The 23,508-nt window shown below is 38.2% G+C and overlaps 2 protein-coding genes across 2 annotated transcripts; both read left to right on the top strand.

The window, feature by feature from the left end:
- Nucleotides 1-173: 173 nt before the first annotated feature.
- LOC104267669 (chromosome unknown open reading frame, human C5orf34) lies at nucleotides 174-9,426 on the top strand (the record flags this gene model as incomplete). The annotated part of the gene is made up of 11 exons (XM_009868592.1): nucleotides 174-294; nucleotides 1,524-2,164; nucleotides 2,740-2,835; nucleotides 4,029-4,152; nucleotides 4,969-5,060; nucleotides 5,224-5,293; nucleotides 5,585-5,755; nucleotides 6,751-6,839; nucleotides 7,569-7,661; nucleotides 8,433-8,531; nucleotides 9,249-9,426. Coding segments are annotated over 11 exons (1,774 nt in total), but the record flags the coding sequence as incomplete, so codon positions are not given.
- A 5,364-nt stretch (nucleotides 9,427-14,790) lies between these two features.
- Nucleotides 14,791-22,659, top strand: LOC104269280 (chromosome unknown open reading frame, human C5orf28). Its single transcript, XM_009868582.1, has 2 exons — nucleotides 14,791-15,168; nucleotides 22,175-22,659. The coding sequence occupies exons 1-2, from the start codon at nucleotides 14,845-14,847 to the stop codon at nucleotides 22,508-22,510; spliced, it is 660 nt and encodes a 219-aa protein (XP_009866884.1). The 5' UTR covers nucleotides 14,791-14,844; the 3' UTR covers nucleotides 22,511-22,659.
- The last annotated feature ends 849 nt before the right edge of the window (nucleotides 22,660-23,508 follow it).

The raw sequence follows: 23,508 nt of genomic DNA, 5'->3' as shown, positions 1-23,508 counted from the left end.
GCCCGGGGGAGGGGGCGGCGCAGCCGAGACCCGCGCATTCGGTGCTGCAGCGAGAGCGACGTCGTTGTTCATCTGTGCGAAGTGGAGGGGCGGTTCTTGGCCTCTGCTCCAAAAAAGAAGGGTTTGAAATCTGCTTAAAATTTTACCGCTGCATAGAAAAACTGGTGTAACAGGGTTGTGTCGTTTTTCTTCACACTTCGAAAGGAACAGCTGCTGCGAGCTCTAGATTTCCGGAACAAGTTTTCTCCCCGCCCGTACTTACCTTCACGCGTGATACCTCCAGAAAGGAAAAAGGTGAGAGTTAACACACGCACTGGTTTTGTAAACTTCCCTAGTAGCCTGGCTAGTCGTCTTCACTAGTAGTGGGCCTGCAAAGCTTTACATCTGTCTGGCTCCTGTGTAAGTACAGGCCTTGAAGACCTGCAGGGTACGGTGTGGCTGATGCAGCAGTCCATTAGAAAACTGCCATTTAAAATCTCCATTCTGTTGCTTATTTTTTAATTTAATTGCTACTTACTACTTACTTAACTCCTCTATTTATAGGAACTCTTTGTAGCTGAACAGCAAAGAGTCTGTTTACTCTTGGTAAGACTAAAACCTAGGATTTTGTACATACAGTAGAGTGAGCTGCTTTACATACCATCAAATTTCTGCACTTCAAGTCGTTCAGGGAAGACTCAGTGAAATGGATCGGTGTTTTCTGAGGGGCTCTCAGTGTCAGAATCCCACAGTTTCCCCACTGAAGCCCCTGTTTGAATCTGTTATGGGGGCCTGCGAGACGACTGGTCCAGAGTGTCACTCTGTGGGAACAGATGTTCCAGGTCACACTGAACGTCCATCCAGAGACTCCATTTGCTGTTTCTAGGAGCTTTGCTCCTCATCAGCATCCCTCTAGCATTCCCACGGAATGCATGCAGTGTGTGCACACTGTGGTGGAAGTCTTCAGACAACTGATTAATCAGTCAAGTTTTAAAACTTTTAGAGGGACGCTTCATTAGTAATGTGCCTCATACTAATGTTTGGTTGCTGAAAATACCGTCAGTATCACTACATACTTAGCATTATTTTGTCCTTAACAGTCATGCTGTACATTGATTGCAAGACAGCAGCACAGAGCTGATGCTCTCTTGTTAGCGCTAATGGGTTACTCTCTACTCTAATCCCCTAGACCAGGATCTTACTCTTCTGGAAGATGCCTGGATTTCTAGACAGTTTTGAACTGAAAAGTTTCCACTGTGACTGTGTGCTTCAGGATGCTGAGGAATCATTTTCCGAGCCACAGCAAGTGCCTTGTCCTGTTGCTTGGCCTTGTTTGGTTGGGTTTTTTTTAATCAGGGCAGGAAGAGTTAGAAAGTTTAGGTATTTTGCTTCCTCTTGAGTTTGTGTTTGCAAATAAATGCAGAATGAAGTTTCATGGCCCTTGCAGAAGGGCTGAATTCATATAATTTCTGAATTCATTGTAATTTCTGGGAAGCAGGAAATTTTTATCTTGCCTCACATTCCAATCTTCTTTCTTGTATTAGATTCTTCTCAGTGATATCTTAGAAATTAGATGGCCTGACCCTGCTACAGCTGATCTGACAAGATGTGTAGACAACGGCATTGTGCGGATTTCATCAGTAGATGGTTATGCTCACCTTAACCTGCCAGAATTGCAGCAAGAATTTACAGTGGAGTTCTTGTGCAAAGTCAGCCAGTCCTCTGCAGCATCCTTACACTCCTCTCAAAAAAAGAGTAACTGTGAAGCTGGAGAACAGTGTGCAAAATCAGGTAAAACGTCTGTGGCAGAAATACCGTTGAAACAAACTAGAATAGAGAAGAGTGAACATCTTTGCGCTGATGGCAAATACGGGGAACCAACCAAACCAAAAGACCAAAAAGATGTAAAGGGAGTACCTTTGATCTACAGTACTTGTTCATCTGAATACACATGGGTTACACAGCGTTGGTCTGTTGCCTCCTACCCAGAAGAATGGAAATACCCTTTGTCCCTGGCGCTAATGTGTTATAACTTACACACTGTTAAGAGTGCAGTGAAAATGAGTGAGAAAAACAACCATCCATGTGTAGAAGCTCATGTTTTAATAGACCATGAAGCACATGCAACAGTTTCTCATCTACCTGCAGCTTTGCCACTCAGCTGCAGGTCACCACATTTACACAGGTAATTTAAGCTGTTTATTTTGTAGTCGTTAACATGTGTTTTACAATTCTGCAGTTTGGAACTTCGACCTCCAGCAAAATAACTGGATTTTAGGTATGAAGATACTATCATACTGGGGTTTTTTAGGGGCTTGTTGAAACATGTAATTTGTGAAACCAACACTCTGTATCCTGCTGTAAGGAATATATAGTAATTAGTCCAGGGGAAAATACATTTTATTTTCTGACATGCTGTAGAAACGTGCAAATGAAAAGAAAATACTGAAAAAAGAATACAGGTTTTGGGTTGGTTTGTGGGTTTTTTTCTTTTTTGAGAAGATAATACTTCTGAAGTGGGCCAGTGGCGTATGTTCTCTGTCAGCACCACTGAAAGTCAAAAAAACCTTTGCATGTTTGAGAAAACTAATTTGATAACTAAAGTAGATTACTAAGGAATTGGAGGACTTTGAATACGTGCAGCCTCTTTTCCTTTGAATAGGTGTGTATGCATCTGTTCTTGGTACAGAAATGATTACCAGCACATAAAAAAACCCACAACCTTTGGACTTAATGAAGCCTTTATTGTATTTTGTACAGGTGGACTTTCTGTGACTTCTTCCAGAATCAAGATACTGAAAAGTATTCATGCCATCAGCTCATTCGTATTGTATGGTGCGAGGGTGTTTTTTATAGGTATGTAGAATATCATGCATTTTATCTTTGGAAGACTAGTTTGTATGGGTATTAAACTTTAAGCATCTTACTTTCACACTCTGAGAAATTGTACACAGTCTTCACCTAAGAAGAGTCTGTGCTGTTTCTTCATTGAACTGTATGTTTTCTGGTACAATGTATTTCAAAGTCTGAAGGTAGGTGTATCTGAAACAATCAGAGATGATGTTTAAGGCTTTTAAAGAAGTGGTTTGATTATCACTGGACAGCTGGCCACACACAGACTTCACCAACAGTTAATGTTGCTTGATTTATTTGCAAATTACATTGCTTCCTTTGATGCTGAAGACTGTGTGCTTTAGAAATGTTTGCCTTGGTGACCTACATAACTCACATGTTGCAAGCAGCTAAACTGGATTTTCCTGGTAAATCACCTTGTCCATATGGTTTAAAAAAAAAAAGGCATTTTCTTAAATTACCATTTCAAATCTGTTAGACAAACTTTGAAAATGCTACATTTGCTATCAGCATTTAAAAGTCTCTAGTAAAAGCATAATTGGTCTTTAAAGCTTTCATCTTTCTGCCTAGTGTTCCTTATTATTCTCAGTGTAATTCCTAATTTTCATCTCATCTGAAAATGTTTAGTAGCTCTTCAGGATTACACTTCGTTTGTTTGGAAGTATGCCATACGTAGCCTTGTAAGTCCCATTACCAACGTCAAGGCATCTAACCACAGAGTTGGAGAATTGGTTCTGAGTTTTAGGATCCAAGTTACCATATGATCCCGAGTAAAGATTGTTGATCTTGGTGGAAAAAAAACACAGCTGCACTGGAAATTAAGACCTTCAGGTTGTTCAGGAATGATTCAATCTGACAGTTTTCTGGATACTCTAGATAGGGCTGGCCCGCTGAGGAAATGGGATTTTTCTCTGTGGAATCACTGTATTTTGTGGTAGGTGGAATGACCAGCTCCTGTGAGATCTTTAAGTCAACAAAAAAAGCTTTCTTAGCTTGTTTAACTACCATCCCCCATGCACACATGCAGACAAAGAGCTTGGTAATACTAATCTTCTGTGTTAAAAGACTTAGCTGGTGAAACGGTGTCAAGTTTTTCATGTAAGAGTTGGGTTGAAAATGTGTTTCTGCTTAGTGCTTTCTTGAAGTGTACTAAGCTGTTTTGCTTGTCTAGTGCCACAGCATGTTATTTCTCTTAGATTTATCCACGGTAGGATGAATGTTGCAGAAATCTATCCTGGTGATGACTCATTTTTCAAGTCAGAGGGAGCATTTCTGGGAAACTATTTCATACATTATGCAATCCCAAAAGGAACAAAAAAGGTATGAAACTATTTTAAAACATGTTCCAAATTCCTTCAAGTTAGCCATTTTCTTAGCTTTAAGGCATTTGGCTCTGCAGTTTGTAGTGAAGTCCATACATTGGTAATTACTGTCATGACTGAATCAAGCAATCAGTCATACAGAAAATGAGATTATTCTCTTTCAGAATGTATTTCTGTAAACTGTAGACATAAATGTTATGACTAAGATTTTTTCTTATTATTTCACAAGCTCAAGTATGTACTGTAGTAAGATTCTACAATAGCCATTTCCTACTGATTTAGAAGTTTAGACTTCATTATGTTAGAGTTTAGTCTTTATGTACTTGGAAATGTTGTCCTTTTGACCATGTGGAGGCAGAATTGGAAAGATGGAGGTTGTGTTCTGGCTGATCAGCTGTTCAGTGATGTAGAAATGATTTTGCCTCACTGTGTCTATTGTTGTGTACCCAGAGTAGAGATCCTCTCAAGTGCTTATGCAGTCCTTTGTATTTTTAAAGTGGAATTAAAGGTTAACTTTGTACCCTTTGAACCTAGCCTTTAACTTATAGTCAAACATAGTCAGTAATGAACTAGAGTCTGCTCTCTGATAAGAAAACTTCTTGGTCCATACTGCGTACATGAAACCATGAGTACTTCTTCCCACAGAACTAGGCTTAAATTCAAGGAGGTACTTTGTCTGTGGACTGTGACAGATTTAAATGTGACTATAGTTGCTTTCTGGGAAGTCAGAAATTTCATGTCTTGGAAGTGTTAATACTGTTTTCATGCTACGGTACCTGTAACTAACTCATCTCCTTTCTGCTCTTCACTGCAGAGAGAAGAAAAGATGTATTCAGTAAACAGCCTACCTCCTGATGTACCAGGAAAGCCGTACTCTATATCCTCCATTATTAATCAGGCAACCAAGTAACTAAAAATTGCACATGAAGTTTATTATTAAATTAAATATAACAATTAAAGGAATTTTATTAGCACTGAGGACACCTATAAACTTAAAAGGATCACATTTGTTCAGAAGACATAGTGCCTATGAGATGCTTAATACTTTCTGTGTTTTTTTTATCCTCAGAATACTTCAGTACTGCTACAGGACTAAACTGTCATTAACTCATAACTGTTACCTCTGCTGCTGGAAAATGGTACGTAGCTGAAGATTTGTAGATCTTTAAGCGTTACAAGGATGACTATGCAGGCTATAGGGAATAGAACCTAATCAAGAGGGAAGAATGGTGCGTGTTTCCTCAAAGATCAGAAGGTATGTACGTGGTGACCAAAAGCATGCAGCATAGTGGTCTATTTCTGAAGCAGAAAACAAGTACATGATAAGGAGAGCTGGTTGTGATCTGGAGAAGACTAGTGAATTGAAAATCTAGAGAGATACAAACAGCTGTATTGATGTAAGTAACCTTCATGTATTTGTTTGGTTCTAGGTGCCTGAGACAGATGGACGAGAAATGTTGCCAGTTTTGTTGTATGAAAAGGTTATTCCCAGCATGGGAAGGCTTGTTGTGTACTCAGATCATAAAGTCCATGCTGCTTTTTGGGATGGGATAACCTTGAACATGATCTGGGATTTCAGTTCTTCCGGTAGTGAGATCCAGGTACTTCACGAGTAGAGGAATGACTATTCTTAAGACTCTTCATGAAAAAGTGATACTAGCAGACTAAGGACGAACCAAAGCAAAAGTTTTGATGCCTATGAAATACAATTTGAAGTCTTTTGAGAGATTCATAACTCAGAGCAGTTTGCTGCTGTAGCCTACTGCTCAACATGCGTAGTAGTCTAAAGGAAAATAGGAACTACTGCAAATTTCACTGTTAATGTACTGCCAGTATTTCAACCAGAAACAATGAGAAGAATGTTTTAATGCATACGTGAAGAGACAAATGAAACTTTATTCTTTTAAGAACTCACTCACAGAGAAGGGAATATTTGGGCTTTTTTAATACAAATTATCTATAATTGAGCAAATGAATAGTGGAAATTTACTTGGAAAAGTAACCTTGTGCATATGGTGTTCTATATATTTTTTTAAATCTATTTAATATGGAAGTAAAAAGATTATATTGATTTTGCGAAACAGCACTACAGAAAAAATTATGTGAGTGGGGGATTCAAGGTTGAATGCTGAGACTTTTGGCTTCTGTGTGTTTGGTTATTATCCTAAGGTGACATGACACCAAAAAAATGTTAAAAGGTCTGAGGATATCTCTACTATAAACAATATAAATACAATAGTATGTCAAAAGATACAGTATAACTTCATTATGTGAGCTAGCTCAAATTTATATACTCATGATTAAAGGAGGAAGAACAGAAATGTTTCCAAAACTGTAGATTTTTCAACACACTTTTAGAAATAATTTGTTCTGAATAGCACAGAACAAGTATTGAGGCTGCGTCAGGTATTCTTTTTTCCCTGCATTTTTCGTAGCAGACTATACAAAATTCTATCCTTGGCATAACACAAACTTCTAAGTGTTTAAAGTGGAATGTTCATAGATACTTAATTCTTAAATTGGCATATTATACTTGCTCTCTTTGTTTCAGACTGCAGCAGAAAATTAATACTTGCAATTTGTTTTTTCTTATAAGGTAAACGAAGAGATAGGTTGGTGTAAGTTAACTACACCTGATGGGGTAGAGCAGCTAATACAAATAAGTCATCCTGGAGTCTATGAAAGGTATAAGTAATTTAAACAATTTAAAATTAAATATAAAATAACTTTGTAAACAATTTATGTTATATGAAGAAATGGTATTTACTGAAAATACATTGAGTGGAGAACTAAATATGTAATGATAAAAACTCTTATCTTGCATCTGGCAAATGTTCGTGACCTGTATGACTCAGGACCACCGCATGCTGTCATTCCATTATAACTGTTACAGTAATGTCTTTTTTATAAAAAAAAGTAACTAGAGATACAACTTGGTACTTAAAACAAGGGATAAGAAAAAAATAAAAGCTTTTGTCCTATATAGAGATAGTAGATAGAACTTGGTAGCACTTACCCCATTTTTTGCTTTATTACAGCTATTGACCTCTGCCTGCAGATTGCTTTCTCTAATCTGCTTGCTCTAATTAGAGCCTCATTATGGGAATCATCAAAAGCTTACTGTGCTGCATTTTAGCAGGCAGATAGTACAAAAAAAATTAACATTACAAATCATACAGCTTTGTTACAGTTTTCCATAACTGCATAGGTTTAAATATGAAGGAGATTGTAGAGAAGAAGTGGGAATCAAAAAATGGCAAGGAAACTTGGAGAATAAGCTAGATTTTGAGGCATGGGTTTTTCTTCCATATCCAGGTGTTTTGCTTAATGCCTTCACGTTTTTTTTCCTTGAATTAGTAGAGTGTATTTCTCATGCACTTAACTACATTTTTGTGTATCTTCATGTTAATACAGGTACATCAGAAGAGCAATAGAATGGTGCAGAAGTTTGAACAGAAGGAAGGAGATTCCTGAATATAATGCACACTCTGTAGCTGAAGAAAATTGGTATTTGTCTTTATCTAAATAATTGACTACAAATAATGTTAGAAATAAAACTTAAAAAGACTATAACTGATTTCATAGACTGCATTTCCTAAAGATCAAAAATGAGAATTGGAAGTTTGTTTTCATATTTTTCTTCCAGTGTTTTAAAGTATTAGGTGAGTTCTGAGTGAAACTTGTGTCATCTGCTTCTACCTACCTTACTTAAAAATCAGAATTATGGTGAGTGCCACAGGAGGATTAGTTTTACAGAGACAGTATCTTGCAAGGACAAAAAGCAAAGCTAGAGTAAGAAGGGCTTTCTCTAACAGAACACCCAGTAGATCAAAATAGTACTTTGAAGTGCTAAATGACACTCATACCTTTGATAGTGTATTTGTCCTTTCTAATATATGCTACAGACCACAGGTCTGCTGGCATCATGTACCAACATTCTGGTATTAAAAATGTGTCACTTGAAATTGATTACACTTGAACTTGTTCAAATTATAGCAGATTCAGCAGCAAATGAAACAAAAATTATGCCTAAATTTATACATACATACAGCAAAGAGACTATTCTTGGAGCAGAGCCCTGATTTTTGGAAACACGAATGATTGACGAATGGCAGCATTGACTAGTGGTATGACAGACAAAAATAAATCACTTGGGTTTTGCTCATCTAATTTTCCATATTGCTGGGAAACGATTAGAATTTAAAATCTGAAGTAGAAAATACATTTGAGAACTTTTATGATAGTAAATTGTTTCATAATGTTTATTTTCTTGCACAGGTCTGCTGATGCTGAGCTTGAAAAAATACGGAGATTTAACTGTATCCTTTTGAAAGCTGTAAAATTTAATGTTGTTCTTTATGTGCATATTCAAATATGGTGGTTTAGCTCATCAAAGGCTGTCCTGTTCTCACCTTTTACTGTTTTACCCACTTCTTAAAATGATCTTTTAAAGACAGTTTTTGTTTTCTTATATTTTTTACACTTTTTATCATTTATCTTCTTCAACTTCTTCATTACAGTACCAGAAACAAAAAGTGACAGAGTACAAAACTAAAATAAAAAATAACCAGAAATAAGAAAGCTCTTTAATGGGAATTGCATTAGTTTTGCTAACATTCATCTGCTGGTCTGTTACTGAATGAGGGATGACACAGTTGCCTTTGGGCTTGTTGTTTCAGTACAATACCTTTCTGTTTATGAGCTACCTCAGTATTTGCCCCATTGTGTTCAGCCAGCTCAAAAAAGTGTGCTTCACTGCATGTGCTGAAAGCCACTCAGCAACTGCTGTTAAGCCAGTGTTCAATTTCATCAGTGTGAAAAGGGCATGCTGTTAAACTGTGCAGTGTGGCATCAGATAGCTTCCTTTTTAAGGTAACTTTTGGATAAATTCAAGTCTTCAAGTCATTTTCTGTAAATGTTGTAGATATTGTAATCTCCTCCTATTTTTAGCTTTATGTAATTGCCATGCTATGAAATGAAAGACTTTACAGTGCAAAATGATGAATACAAATACGGAGACATTATTTTTCTCATTAGGAGGAAGAGTTTGATACTTTTTCTTAACAAGATAACACTAGTTTTATTGGATAATAGCAACGTTCTGGAAAAGACATCTGCTGCAAAAGTCAATCCCTCTGGTATTACTGTCAGAAAAACAGAACGTGAGAGTGAGCTGGAAGAAATCAGTGAAGGGTGTGTCTTGGAGGCTCTGGAAAGAACTTCTAAAGTAATTCAGGATATTGAGTCTCTGCTTGCAGCTTCTGGGAAGTGAAGCCTCGTGTGAAGACCCGCATTCCCTGTCTTCACAGGAGCTGTGCAGGCAGTGTCTGAGGAGGCACTGAGGCACAAAAAGAGTGAAGGCAGAAGTTGTAGCGATCACATTATGGGACCACAGCAGACCAGTGAAGCCTGTAATACTGCAGTTGTATGTCATGGATTGCCAAAAAGGGCGGGTGAGGTCATAGAGCACTGATGTATAAATACCTCAAGGGCTGGCCCGACAGCGCTGCTTTTAAGTGTGTGAATGTCCGTTTCACTTGCATAATTTTATAGGGGAGGGTCTAAGCAACTGAGTTAACTGCTCAAGCGACTAAGGTGGGGGCTAAGTAGTTTTAACTGTAAAAAATGCCTAGTGTTGAATAGTGCCCCAGACGCTTTCTACTCTGTACACTTTCGTAGTAAATAAATCGTTGTTTCCTCGTCCAGCGCCTTACTTAATCGCGTTGTGAACGCAGAAATCGCGTCGCTTAACACCCCTCTAAAAACTGCTCCCTCAGCACCACTCCCCTCACACAGGAGGAGGAGGAGGGGGGCGAGGGCGGCTCCATCAGGCGGGGCGGGCGGGCTCGCGTCCCAGCGTTCTGCGCGGCCACGCATGCTTCGTAGGCCGCGCTTCCGAAGGGGTGCCAGGGGTGGATTCCCTTCACTTCTGTCGGGGAGAAAAAGGGGCAGCAGAGCCAGGGCTGTGCTTCAGGTGGGCGCGGAGGGACAGGGTGGGCACAGGGAGAGTGCGCTGGGAGGCCTCCTGCCTCCGCTGGGATGAGGGGATCTCACTGACCGCAGGGGAAGCGGGAAGCCGCCCGGCCTTGGGTACATTCGGATGACAAATGCTTTTTTTTTTTTTTTCTTCCACCGAATAGTCCAATGTTTCTAGTACCTAAATACTTTCAGGATTTATTTTTTTTCTTTCAGCTTGTTTTTCTTTCAGGTACATCTCAGTTTGCAGAGTGCTCGTTAAGGAGAAGGTCTGCGTTTTGGTGGGTTTTTTTCTGTGGTCCCTGAAATAAAATAGTTACATTGAATCCCGATTTTGTGGGCGTTTCGTTTCGGGATTTTTCCCCCCTAATTTCCTGCTGTTTTGTACCACAGTGGTAAATTGTAATGATTTCTCGTGTGTTTTTGTCCTCATTCAGCCTCCTTCCATCCTCCAACCCAAATAATGCATTATAGTTATCTGACCCAAAAGTATTTGTGTTATTGGTTCTCTGCAGATTGTTTTAGGCTTGGATCTGCTTTTCTGTGAGATAATGCATCAGAGGTTTGAGCTTGTGCCTTAAGTGATATTGTACTTTATGCAATTTTTGGTGTAAGTTAAAACCCAATATGAAATGTTTTATTAAGGGACTATTGCCATCTTATGACTCCTTGCATAAAGTGTGTAGTTCTGCTAATTTTTTGCATTAGATTTCAATATGTATTCATGTACCCAATAAAGTCTGGCAAAATTGAGGCAAAAAAACTGGGAGAGCAGTATTTTTAAATTGTTATTTTAGCCGTTGGATTTTTATTTTGCTCTTATGCTCTGAGTTGAAAGGCCTCTTATTGCCAGCTGTTTCCGCAAATGCATATTTACAGCTTTGATCTAAGTATCTTCTCGTGCCACTAGTTTACGATGTTAAATGTGCATTTGTTAAAATTATTTTTATAGTTTCTGCAAATGAATTTAAATATATCAGCAAAATTGCATTTTGTGGATATAGATGGAGATTCTGCATACTGCTTTATCACATGTAAAAATGTGATGAGAAATAACAAATTTAAGCAGTTATTCTGTCAGCTGTTGTGTGCCTGTGTTTTATGTAAGCCCGGTGTAAATCTTGTCTTCAGTATTTTAACTGGACCAGCCAGTCACAGGTTTGTAAGCATGCTTGTGCAATGCGTCTATTTCCCACTGTCCTATTTTAACAAGAATGTAATCTCCACAGTAACACTTTCTAAGATTTATAGCATAGAAAAGCATGATACTTCATTGTGATGTTTCATAAAAAGTCTGAAAATCATTTTCAGAAAGAAAATGCGGCTTCTAGTTCTATATTAAAAATTGTAATTTCGGAGATTGATTTAGTTGAACAGAGTTTTGCTTTTTGAAGTCTGATTTCACTCTTGATCTACAGAGTTTTTATACTTACAGCATTGTACCTGGGAACGTGACCTTGTTTTTATACAGGAGTAATTTTTGTCCATAAAAGACAGCAGAGATGAACAATTTAAAAAGAACCATTATGCCATGAACATGGCTCTTGACTAAGAGTAACATGAAACTGCATTTTTGCTTCCCGTTCTTCATTTGGAGCATGTTCACAGGAGGGCCACAAGGATGAACCAGGGGCTGGAGCACCTCTGCTACGAGGACAGGCTGCAGGAGCTGGGATTGTTCAGTCTGGAGAAGAGACTTTCGAAGGGACCTAATAGCTGCCTTCCAGTACCTGAAGGGAACCTACAGGAAGGCTGGGGAGGGACTTTTTACAAGAGTGTCCACTGATAGGACAAGGGGAAATGAGTTTAAGTTGAATAGATTTAGATTGGACCTTAGGAAGAAATTCATCAGTACGAGGGCAGCAAGACTTTGGAATAAATTGCCCAGAGATGTTGTGGCTGCCCCCTCCCTGGAGGTGTTCAAGGCCAAGTTGGATGGAGCCTTGAGTAGCCTGATCTAGTTGAGAGGCGTCCCTGCCCATGACAGGGAGCTTGGACTAGATGATCTCTAAGGTCCCTTCCAGCCTAGGCCATTCTATGATTCTATCTCAAAGACACCCATTCGCTTACTGCCCTTGTTACCTTTATTTCTCGATACATAATTCTCAAATCATATTCATTTTACTTTTCCTGTGTACTTTATCAATGTATTAATAATATCCATAGCAAAGTAGTGTAAGCCCACCACAGAACTGATGCAGACCTCTGTTGCTACTTGAATTTATAGGCCCCTCTTTAGCTATTTTAAGGTTGCTAATTGATGGGATGAAATTAGAAAGAGATCCTTGAGTGTGACTCAAATATTTCATTAGATGGGAATCTTTTTGACACACAAGAAAAAAAAAATCTGTTAAAATAGATCTCTCTGTATATTTTGAAATGCAGTTACCTAAAGCATAAAGCTGGAAGTGCCCTTTTCTGACTTTATGACATTAGATTTTATTATAATTATTTTCTTGTTCTATCTTTGTGCCTTTCTCTTGTTTTAGGGTTGTCTTTTCCTGCTTTCTTTAAAAGAGCTTCGAAGCCCTAGCTGAAGTTGCTTTCAGCTTGATTATTTTTTATTTATTTAGGATGGAACAAATGACATTTGATCTTTCCTGTGTTGGATTGGAGAGACTGGATTCAGAAAGCACAGAGGCTCAGTGCTGAGGTGTAGACCACATTTCCTACTGGAACAAGGCAACTGCAATGGAAAAAATATGTTCTCCTAGTCCCAGGGTAAGTTTGGTTCTGAATACTGGTAGGATTTTTAAAGGTATGTTGCTGTATCAACTCTTTTTGGATTGGGTCCTTTTACAGATTTTGTGGTAATTTTAAATAAAATCCAATATGACATGATGGTTATATAGAATAAACATTTGTGAGGAAATCACTATTTGTTCCTTAAAATGGAATTTATTCAGAAATACACTGTAATGTCACCCACCAGAAAATGGCAGTTGTGTTTCAGGAAATAACTTTTCATTCGAAAGAGACAAAGTCATGGTTAACAGACTCTAAACTTGACCCGCTTTTTTCATTTGCCTGCAAAGTTCATGTATTATTCATGATTTCTTCTTTTTTTTTTTTTGAAATGTTCTAAATAAACAAATCAGTGGGCTTTTTGCTATGACGATCTATGCCAGTAGTCATGTATTGTGGATAATTCTGCAGTAAACGTGCCTACAGATACTCTAGAAACATTTTATATTTTCTGGGTCTTATAATCAGTAATGTCTTTAAAATCATAAACTATTATATGTCAACATAGTTGGAACTTTTAATTTTTAAAGTAAGTCAAATACACGCATAGCTCATTCAGGAAAAAAATTAGCAGATAGAACTGTATGAAGAAGGACTATCAAGATTTAATGTGTTGCACACAAATGGCAACTTCTTGGGAAGAATCCATTTTTAGACAGGATGTAGGCTTTGAAACTGTTGCCTATCTCCATGGCTCCCTGAAAAGACAAAAGAGCATAACAGTTGGGACGGTTAGATTTGATGTTGTCCTTCAAAGGCGGTTTTTAAGTGTATTTAATGTAACAAAGATAGGAAATAGATCATCTGTATGAGGATTTTTATTTCAGAGGTGTTCTTTTTAATGTTATCACGCGAATGAGTACTCTGTCTTTTATAGTCTTGAGTGTCCTGTAATGGCTTCTTGGGAGTGGGGTGAGGGTGTCTTTAATATCTTGAATTATTTTTGGAATTCCTTTTGAGATGTCAAGGAGTTTTTTTAAGGGCAGTAATTATTCCAAATAAATCACCTCATATGAGGTTTGGTACATTTAGAGAACATAAAAAAGTTAAGGACTTTTAAAGGCGTTGCTATTAGCATTAACAATAACTTATTTTCAAATTACAACAGTCAGTGTCTGAAAAAATTACTGGGATTAGTTAATTGTTTTTGTGCAAAAATAGCTGTTATGGAGGTGATGTGGCAGAAATAGGCAAGCCGTAAAAGTAACAGTAATGTTTGCACATACTGAGGAAAAACATCTGTACTTCTGGTAACTTATGCTTGACTGAATGGTTGTTCTCATTGTGTTTATGATAAATGCTAAAGATATTTTAGTGTCTGTGTTTTCCTTCGTGCTTATTCCACATGACAGTCTCCAGGCTATACAAGTTGTTCACAGAGGGGTAGCAGGGTGATAATAAGGATGTTTACCGAGTATGTAAATGAAAATAGTGATTTGGATTATTGATTAGAAATTCAGTTTTAATAGTTGCTGCATAGAGAGATTTGAGACTTTTGAGCATCAGTCCTAAGAATCCTCCAAATTGAATTTCTTTGTTGTTATAGAGTAAGGGATTTAATTTTGTGAATATTGTATATCTATGACCAGGAGGAACTTTGAAACATATTCAGTGTGTTATCATAGACATATTTCAAGTTGTTTTGTAAAATCTAAGATTTCAGAAATTGGAGTTAGAGCGTTCCATGTTACAAAGGTGCTTGTTCTAACTAAAACAGAACAAGTATTTTAATTCAGAGCTGTAGTGTTCAAGTCAAAATGTTGACATAAAATATTCCCTAGGAATATTAAGTGCAAACATTGAATTTGGTTTTTTTCTGCTCAGTTGTAGCTTTGATAACAAGTGCTTTGTGCTAATGAATTTTTTTTCTTTAATAATTTTGTTTCTATTCTCTGACATTTACAGAACAACTGATGATACAAAGGACAATGCACAGTGTATACCTTCATGGCATTTTGTGTGCTGTGACATGGTTTTTGCCATGGCATCTGAGACTGAAAAGGCCCATGCTCTTCTCCAAACTTTCAGCACAGCTTCAGTTATTTCTAGTCTAGGTTTGGGGATATTCTGCTTTGTAGCAGACAGGCTTCTGCAGTTTTCCTTTATTCAGCAAAATGACTGGCTCCGAGCTTTCTCTGATAATGCAGTGCATGGCGTACTAGGAATGTGGTCCTGGGCAATAGTGATTGGACTCAGGAAGAAAAGTGACTTCACTGAGGTCACTCTGGCTGGCTTCCTTGCCTCAGTCATTGATGTGGACCACTTCTTTCTTGCTGGTTCCCTGTCATTAAAGGTAGGTCAAGAGATCAGCAGTGTTTGGTTGTTGTTTTTTTTTCTTCATCACTGTTTACTTTATTATTATTCTGCCATACTCTAAACCAAAAAAATAGTTCTGATGGTACTTTAAGTAGATAATTAATTAGATTTAATTATATTTGTATGCAGTCATTATGATTTTGAAAGCCCTTAAAATGTTTTACATCTGCTGTTAAGTTCTGCTCCTTACAAGGCTCTGAAAAAAATACTTCAGAAAGCCCTTGTACGTGATACTCTATGTGTATCACATATTTGCTTCATTATCAGAGTGAAACAGTTAACTGCTGCCATGCGTATTTTGTGTATAAAGTGGATTGTTCCATTTCTGTTTACAGTAAGGGGTCGAAATATCTGGAAAGTAGATAATCCAGCTGCTTTTTGATTTCATTCAGATTTACTGAGTAGTACATTTGGGTTTAGAGAGCCCTAAATATTTCTCTCACAAACAAGCTATATATGAGCTGTCACCTTTAAAAAGGTAGTCAGAGTTTGCCCTTACGTTAACAAAAATGTGAATTTGGCCCTGTTAAGCAGTGTGTGTGATCATCATCCTTTTGCACGAGTGTTCTTTAGGACAGTTCTCAGTAGAATTAGTGCTACCAGATTACGACATTCAGTGGTTCTCCAGCGGTTTAAATATGTCCTTTCTGGCTTCCCTGTTCACACGTGTGCATATATCCCGGTCTTCTTACTTGCTCCAAAAGTATATACCCAGCTTTTGCTGACCGCAACAGTCTCTTCAAAACACCTGCACCTTCTGTAACCTCTGTCACTACCAACCCTGGTCACAGTTCTCTGAGCACTGCCTTCCAGATCTCATACCTGAGGCAGACACTGCTTGTCCCAAACTAGCTCCTGGTCCCCACAGTTAGAGCCCTGCCACTCTGCTTGTTAGCAGGAATTTGCTCTGCTCAGCAACACAAGTCCTCACAGTTTGATTATGCCAGTGTTGCTAACGTATGTATAGATACATGCTACTCACTCTAGCTTACCCAAAATTGTACAACCCACTTACAGATGGACCTGCGCAGAAGAAAACGGTACTGATCTCGATCCATTCAGCCAGAGAGTAACTTAGTTGTTTGAACATTTCACCTTCTTTCTCCTCCAGTGTGCTCACTCATAGTAGTGTTACACTCTGTATGGATAACAGGAGATAGGAAGAAGAGGAAGGAAGAAGAAGAAGGAAGAATTTACATTCTTTGTAAGCCTTTAGTTAAAGAACAACAGTGCAAAATGGTTTACTGTAAGAGTCAGCTAAGTGCAGGAAGCATTATTTCTTACAGTTGAGATGTAAAAATCAGCCTCAGGATGGGAAAATAGGCTCTGTTTCCATGCAATATCACTGTTTGTTGTAGAGAAAAGACATTTTCCTATTTGTGTGTTCAGTTCACCCGTATATTTGTCTGTGACAAAGAAGGCACTTTCACAGAATCACGGGATGGTTATAGTGGAAAGGGTCTTCTGGAAGTCCTTTTCTCAACCCCCTGTGCTGAAACAGACTCAACTGGAGCCAGGTGCCCAGGACCATGTCCAAACAGCTTTTGGATGTCTCCATGGATATAGACTCCACAGCTGCTCTGGGCAGCCCATTCCCACATGCAGTCACTGCCACAGTGAAAACGTGTTTCCTTATGTTCAGGAGGGATTTCCCATGTTTCCGTCTATGCCATTGCCTCTTGCCCTGCCAGTGGGCACCACTGGAAGGAGTCTGGCTATGTTCTTTTTATACCCTTTTTTCAGATATTGGTACACACTGATGACATTTACCCTGAAACTTCTCTGGGCTAACCTTCCCAGCTCTCACCCTTTCCTCTCATGCAAGATGCTTCGGTCCGTTCATGATTTTCCTGGCCCATCTCTGGGCTCAGTTGCCAGTATGTCCGTGTCTCCATCGTAGTGGAGAACGCAGAACTGGACTCAGCACTCCCAGAGGTGTGCTGAGGAGGAAGGCAAGGGTAACCTCTCTCAGCCTGCCAGCAACACTCCTAAGGCAGCCCAGGGTACCGCAGGCCTTCTTTGCCACAAGATCGCATTGCTGGTTCGTATTCAACTTGTTCATTGTTCAAGAAGCTGAATTTTCTCAAAACTGCTTTCCAGCCAGTTGGCCTGCAGCATGTGCTGGTGCCTGGTGTTTCTCCTGCATAGATAGTCCCTATTTCTCCCCTCTTTTTGTAAAACTATACAAAGAAAAGTTAATTTGGTTGATTAATGAATCCTGTAATATTAACATTTTGGTATAGCATTTGAATCTGTAATTATTCTCATGTATACTTTCTTATTTTAAAATCAGTAAATGCAAGTAATGTATAGGTAGCTATCAGAAAGTATTGCTAAAATTTTACTACTACTTTTTCTTGCATTTGAGATTATTACCAGTTTTCTCTTAATAATGACCACTAGATGTCATGCTTCACCAACTTCTGTTTAGGAGTTTGAGTATTGTATCATAGAATTGGGCGGAAACCCGACCTTATTGCCTTCAGTGAAGCTGAAGCCAGGTAAAATGTGCTTACATTTTCCATGATGGAGAATGTTTGTGTTGCCCACCTCTGTTATCCTAAGCAACATAAATTAATAATTTAATTTGTTCCTGTGTTTCAGTTCCCAAGCAGCTAGCAATTGTTTTTGTAATATCCAGCCTAAAGTATTGTTGTTGGCAGATCTTGTTTTCTCACTCTTTAAGAAAGCAAAAGACAGCTGATTGATGCGCTCTCCCCAAAACTGTTTTTCAGATCAGAAATACAGGACATTGCAGGTTGAAGAATAGCCCTTTAGTAGCCAGACTTACTTTGCTGAGCTGAGTAAGTTGCCCGGAGGCTTTTTTGTAGCCATTTACCTACAAACTCCTCCTCCTTCCGTACATTAACTGGGCTGATAAATGTTGTTTACCTGTAAACTTTATCCTGTTGAGGTGTCTTGACTGCAGTAACAGCATTAGTCTTACAACTTGCAAAACCACTGTGCTTTAAAAAAAAGCCTCTTCTTGACTAAGTAAATCACAAAAAAAATCTGTAAAGCCTGGATTTATGTTTTCTAAATCTTACCGTTTTTCTTTAAATTGTCTCTAAAGGCCCTGTCCCAAACTGTGCGTAGTATTTTAGATGAGACTTCATTTGTGACAAATAGTATTCTTTTTCTGTGTTTTTAAAAAGGAAGAAAAAAAGTCTGTTAGAGTTTATACGTTTTCTTGCAATGCCACCAGAATCCCTGTAAAACTTTTTCTGCTGTGGTGTTGCCTGTCTGGCTAGACTTGATTTTAATATGTGATTTTTCTTTCCTCGGCTTAATATGATGCATCTTTCAATTCCATGTTGTAATTTTAGGCGGGTGCCTATGTAATTTGTACTTCGTGGGATACTTTTTTATTAAGTATTTGTTAGTTCCAGTCCCATTCTTCTCTTTAGATTGTAGGATTGAGAGTAACTGATTTAAGAGACTACAGTCTTCACTGTTTATGCAACACATTATTACTAAGTAACTAATAAATTAAACCTAATTAACCACACCACTATTACTGATTTGTAACAACAGTATTTTTCAAATTACTCTACACTCATCATCGCTCTTAAATCTAATGATGGGTTAGTTTTTTGAAGTAACCTTGCTATGAAGCAGAAGGCAGTATTGCCTTCTACCTCCAGTTGCTGCTTTCACACTGTTCTACTCATCTACTCCTGCTCCTGCTGACACAGCTGGCTATTTGGATTATTTGGCTATTGGACTGTTTTTCACAATGTCATCATTATTTTTCTGGACTATTCAGGGTAAATAGTCACCTGTGGTATTTATGTGTTTACTCTGATAAATACTTGTGTACCAAGTAGCATGTGATTTGCCCTTTTGCCCACATTATTTTTGCAAGAAGTATAAAGTCTACAGAGACTTTGCTATTTAGAGTTTGTAGTTCTTTGTATTCCATCTAGGTGTTTTTATTATTATATGCACACAAATGTAAAAGAATCTAAGAGTCGGTGTTTGAAAAATCTGTTTCATTGACTAGTTCTACAGGTGAAAGTTACTGCAGTCTGGCGTGGTGCTCAAGAAGACCAGCATGGTGGGCTGTTCCCAGTGTCCCCCAGGAATGTAACCCAAATACTTATGCTGCAGAACAGGTGTTCAGAAATTGCTAGCTTGCTACTTAAGGCTTACCAGCTTCTGAAAGTGTGGAGAGTGCAGTCAGTGGTAAACAAGATTGTACAGGAAAATGTGCATAACGCAGCTGGTTAATGTGCCCCTGCTAACTGACTTGGGCTGCACGAGAGCATTTCTGCACGGGAGAATAATCTTCGAGCACACACACAATTAATTTAACAGTGAATATATAGCCTCAAAACTAACCACTTCGGGCTTGTGAAGCATCACGGAGTATGAGTGAGGGAGCCCATGTTGTTACATAGATCCTGTGGTGTCACTTTGAGTATTAAAGCAGAGTTTTCTTGAGTTCTTCGTGTTGTTATCTCCTGTATCCCGCTGCATACTTTAGTGTGTGAGAAGGGCTGAAGGAGCAGGAACTTCAGGAAGATCTCGCACCCAGTTGAACATGTAGGCAAATGGAAGGGTGATTTATGTTGTAAATAAATTTTGTTTGCAACTGCAGCCTGATCTCTCATGTGATAGATGCCCTCCTAATCTACCCAAAACGTGATCATCTTTTTCCAGGAGGTTTAAGGCAGAGAAGGCTTGTGGTATTACCTCTTTTTTAAGATCTGGTGATTTACAGAGGTGAACAAATATGCTAACAAATATGGTAAGAGGAAGAATATAATAGCTTATATTGCCCAATGGAACTACATGTCTGTCTCTTGGGCTTGGCAACTCAAGGATATACGTGTTCCTCTAGTTACAGAATGTACAAGAGAAAACAGACTATTATTCTCTCAGAACTTGGGCAACAACATTTCAGAAGCCTAATGACTGCGCTGCAATTACAAAACAGGGTTTTGTCTTGCTAAAATTGAACACTCGGGTTTGCTTGTCTGAACAACCCTGCCATTTAAAATCCATATGGGAAGAAATTTAACCATCACCTCCCCTAAATTGGATAAAGATTGCCACTAGTACTGATAAATTGTGTATGTAATTAAAATCAAATTCTCCTTACTTGCTGTGTTAGTGTTGGCACTTAACCTCTATGGGCCAGATGGAGAAGACTCACTTGAAGTTTGTCACTGACTTTTTCATAGTGCAGAAATCGTGGCTACTCAGTAGGATATCTGCTAAAATGCATCACCATCCAGAGTGTTTTTTCAAAATTAGGCTAGTATGGAATTTTTAGGCTTTCACTGGCAGTAACAGAAATCTCACTGTTTTAGTAGGGTAAGTGATAAAACAGTTTCACCATCACGAGATTTTTCTGCTTTAATCCATAAACAAACTGCTTGTATGAAACAGAAATGAAGTTGTAGGAAGTATACACTTTGCACCAACTTCAGGGAGTTGGGTCCGTACCATTACAGATCAAAGCTGTTGAGACAGTTAGTGAGCGTCTTAATCCCTTCTCGTGATTGAGAGAGTCACAGACAAACGTGATGGAAAGTTAGTAGAGCAAAGCTTTCTGTAAGCTTTTTAACATTGGCTTTGGTTTAAAACGCAGGGTGTTACATTCTGAGATGGTCCATAAAGTTTCCATCTCTCTATTTCATGGCTAAGGCTACATCAGAGTTTCCTTACAGAGAAGACAAGGTTCTAAATGGTTGTCTAAATTACCCTTGAAAAATTGATGAAGCTGTTCCGGAGGCCCACTGTCAGGTACCATAGCTATTGAATCCTGTAACATTTAACACAACCAGAGCGTTAACAGGTTACTAGCTGGTGTCTTGTAGCGATGCTTTGTTTGCTTTCTGCAGTAGATGTAGTGAGGGATGTGTTCAATGTAACAATCAGATGGATTGTCATCTGTGAGGAGTAGATCTTTGTTGCCTGTTACAGTCTTTCCAAATGTTCACAGGTATCTGAACTGAGCCAATTAATATGACAGTAACACCTCTACAAGTCTTTCAGTAATGTTCTGTCATATCTCTTGTGCTTACAGAAACAAGAATTTACCTATTTGTTGCTTAGAAGTCAAAAATATTACTATTTTTTGTCCTATTATCTCTGAATTTGTGGAGATAGTTCTAGCTGTTGTTAGTAAGTACATCCAGAATGTTTTTTCAGGTGTGTATGTTAAATCAATAATTATTATTTCTTAAAAAGGCTAAATTTAATCTCACTAGCTGAAATTCACAGAGTCATAGAATGTTAGGGTTTGGAAGGGACCTCAAAAGATCATCTAGTCCAACTCTAATTAAAAACGAATATCAGGCTTTCAGATGAGTTTAAGTCAAGCAAGTTGTTGATACAAAACCCCCCATCACAAATGATTCAGCACAAATGATTCAGATTTTTGCTTCTGAACTTGCCTTTTGCCTGTCCATAAAGAGTACTGTGCCAAGGCAGTAAAAATACATGTAACTTAGATGGTATTTTTGTTGCATTGGAAATTAGTTTAGATCCTAGTCAAAACAGCTCCACAGGTGGTAACTATAGCATAATACAGTGTGTATCTTTGAAAATACCTGCCGTTAATGTCTATGAAATATTCCGAGTAAAGCATGGTAAATATTTCAGGTGTATTTCATGGTTGTTTTCCTTCTAGTTGTCTTGAAAATGAGTACGTACAATCAGTGTAGCAGACTGCACAAATTCCTGTATATCACGTGACTACATGACAAAAAGCACACCTCACCCATCTCCCTCCCTGTTTTGTTGTCACTAATGCTTTGTAGAATGCGTGACTCATTTAATACAGTAAATAGAGAGACAGGGCAGCGCATGGCTCTCATGCATCTAAATAGTCATATTTTTGATCAGCTACAGCAGAAAGGTTTTTCTTTGCACGTACACGTAGCCACCTGGTAATACACCTACAAACATCCATGAAACATTTCTTCTCTTGTCACTGTTGCGGCCGTTGCCAATTACATTTTTCTTTTCTGCAGGCTGCTTTGACTCTTCCACAAAGACCACTTCTTCATTGTTCTACTGTGATTCCTGTTGTGGCTCTGACATTGAAGTTTATTATGCACCTTTTCAGGCTTAAGGATTCATGGTGCTTTCTTCCTTGGATGTTGTTCATATCCTGGACTTCTCATCATGTCCGTGATGGAATTCGTCATGGCCTCTGGATCTGCCCGTTTGGAAAAACTCCTCCTTTGCCATATTGGCTTTATGTGGCAATTACGGCATCTTTACCTCATCTATGTTCATTTATTATGTATTTAACAGGGACTAGAGAATTAATGTCGATAAAACATGGAATCCATATTGATGTGTAGGAATGATGAGTCTTAAAGGCTGTTTGCGTTAGCGCTTGAAATAAGCTGTTTATCTGTGGTTTCCTACGACTTCTGAGTTAGGCTTTTTAACCCTGTGGATCCAGTTACAGCACCTGTGTAAATTCCTTTTGGTCACAGAAACCTATTTAATGAGTGGTGGTAATTTTATACCTGTACATTCCCCTTGTAAAGTATGTGGTCTTCCATTATAATTCAGGCATAGCTAGCTGTTTGATTATAAAATACTGAGTATCTCTGTAGTAATTACCTTATATTTTACTTCATGGTGCCGTTCATCTGATCACCATTCACTTTGGAATTGTATTCTTCCTTTAGATAATGCATTTCATCTAGGTAGTGTTTGTATAGCACTTAAAAATGTAAAGTACTATATAAATGCTAAATATTAGTGAAAATTTAGTAATGTGTGGGACATGTAAAACACATCAGTTAGCCTTTTGAATTTATTTGTTTTCATTCTGGAGTTTTGTATTCAACGTGTTTTAAAAGAAATGCTGTTTGTATTTCACAATGTGTATCCGCATCTCTCTGAACTCTTCTACCATGTAGTGTTTCTACTAAATTCTATACTCTGTAGTTGCTTATTTGCAGATGATTATTAGAAAAGGGCAGACAGTTTGGTTACAGTATTATGTGTGATGGCCAAATTTTTAGATTTTAAAATTATACTAAATATTATTTTAATGTGAAACTAAGAAATTTCAGTGAATATTTAAAGGCAAACTTATTTATTCTAGTAAAACAAAGTTTAGGGAAGATTCAGGAAGATATGAGAAACCTAAAATTGCTCAAAATGTGAGTTTGCTTAAAGACCTTACTGCTGTTCTCTTTCTGGTGCATAGGGACATGGTTTAATGCTGGACATGGCACTGCTGGGTTAATGGTTGGACTTTATGATCGTAAAGGTCTTTTCCAACCTAAACGATTCCGTAAGTCTGTACTCATAAATAGCATTTTCATTAAGTGCAATATTATCC

Source organism: Apaloderma vittatum, unplaced genomic scaffold, assembly GCF_000703405.1.
Source record: "Apaloderma vittatum isolate BGI_N311 unplaced genomic scaffold, ASM70340v1 scaffold43400, whole genome shotgun sequence".
Taxonomy (NCBI): Eukaryota; Metazoa; Chordata; class Aves; order Trogoniformes; family Trogonidae; genus Apaloderma; species Apaloderma vittatum.
Note: the sequence above shows the minus strand (reverse complement) of the source record. Positions and strands in the feature narration are given on the sequence as shown.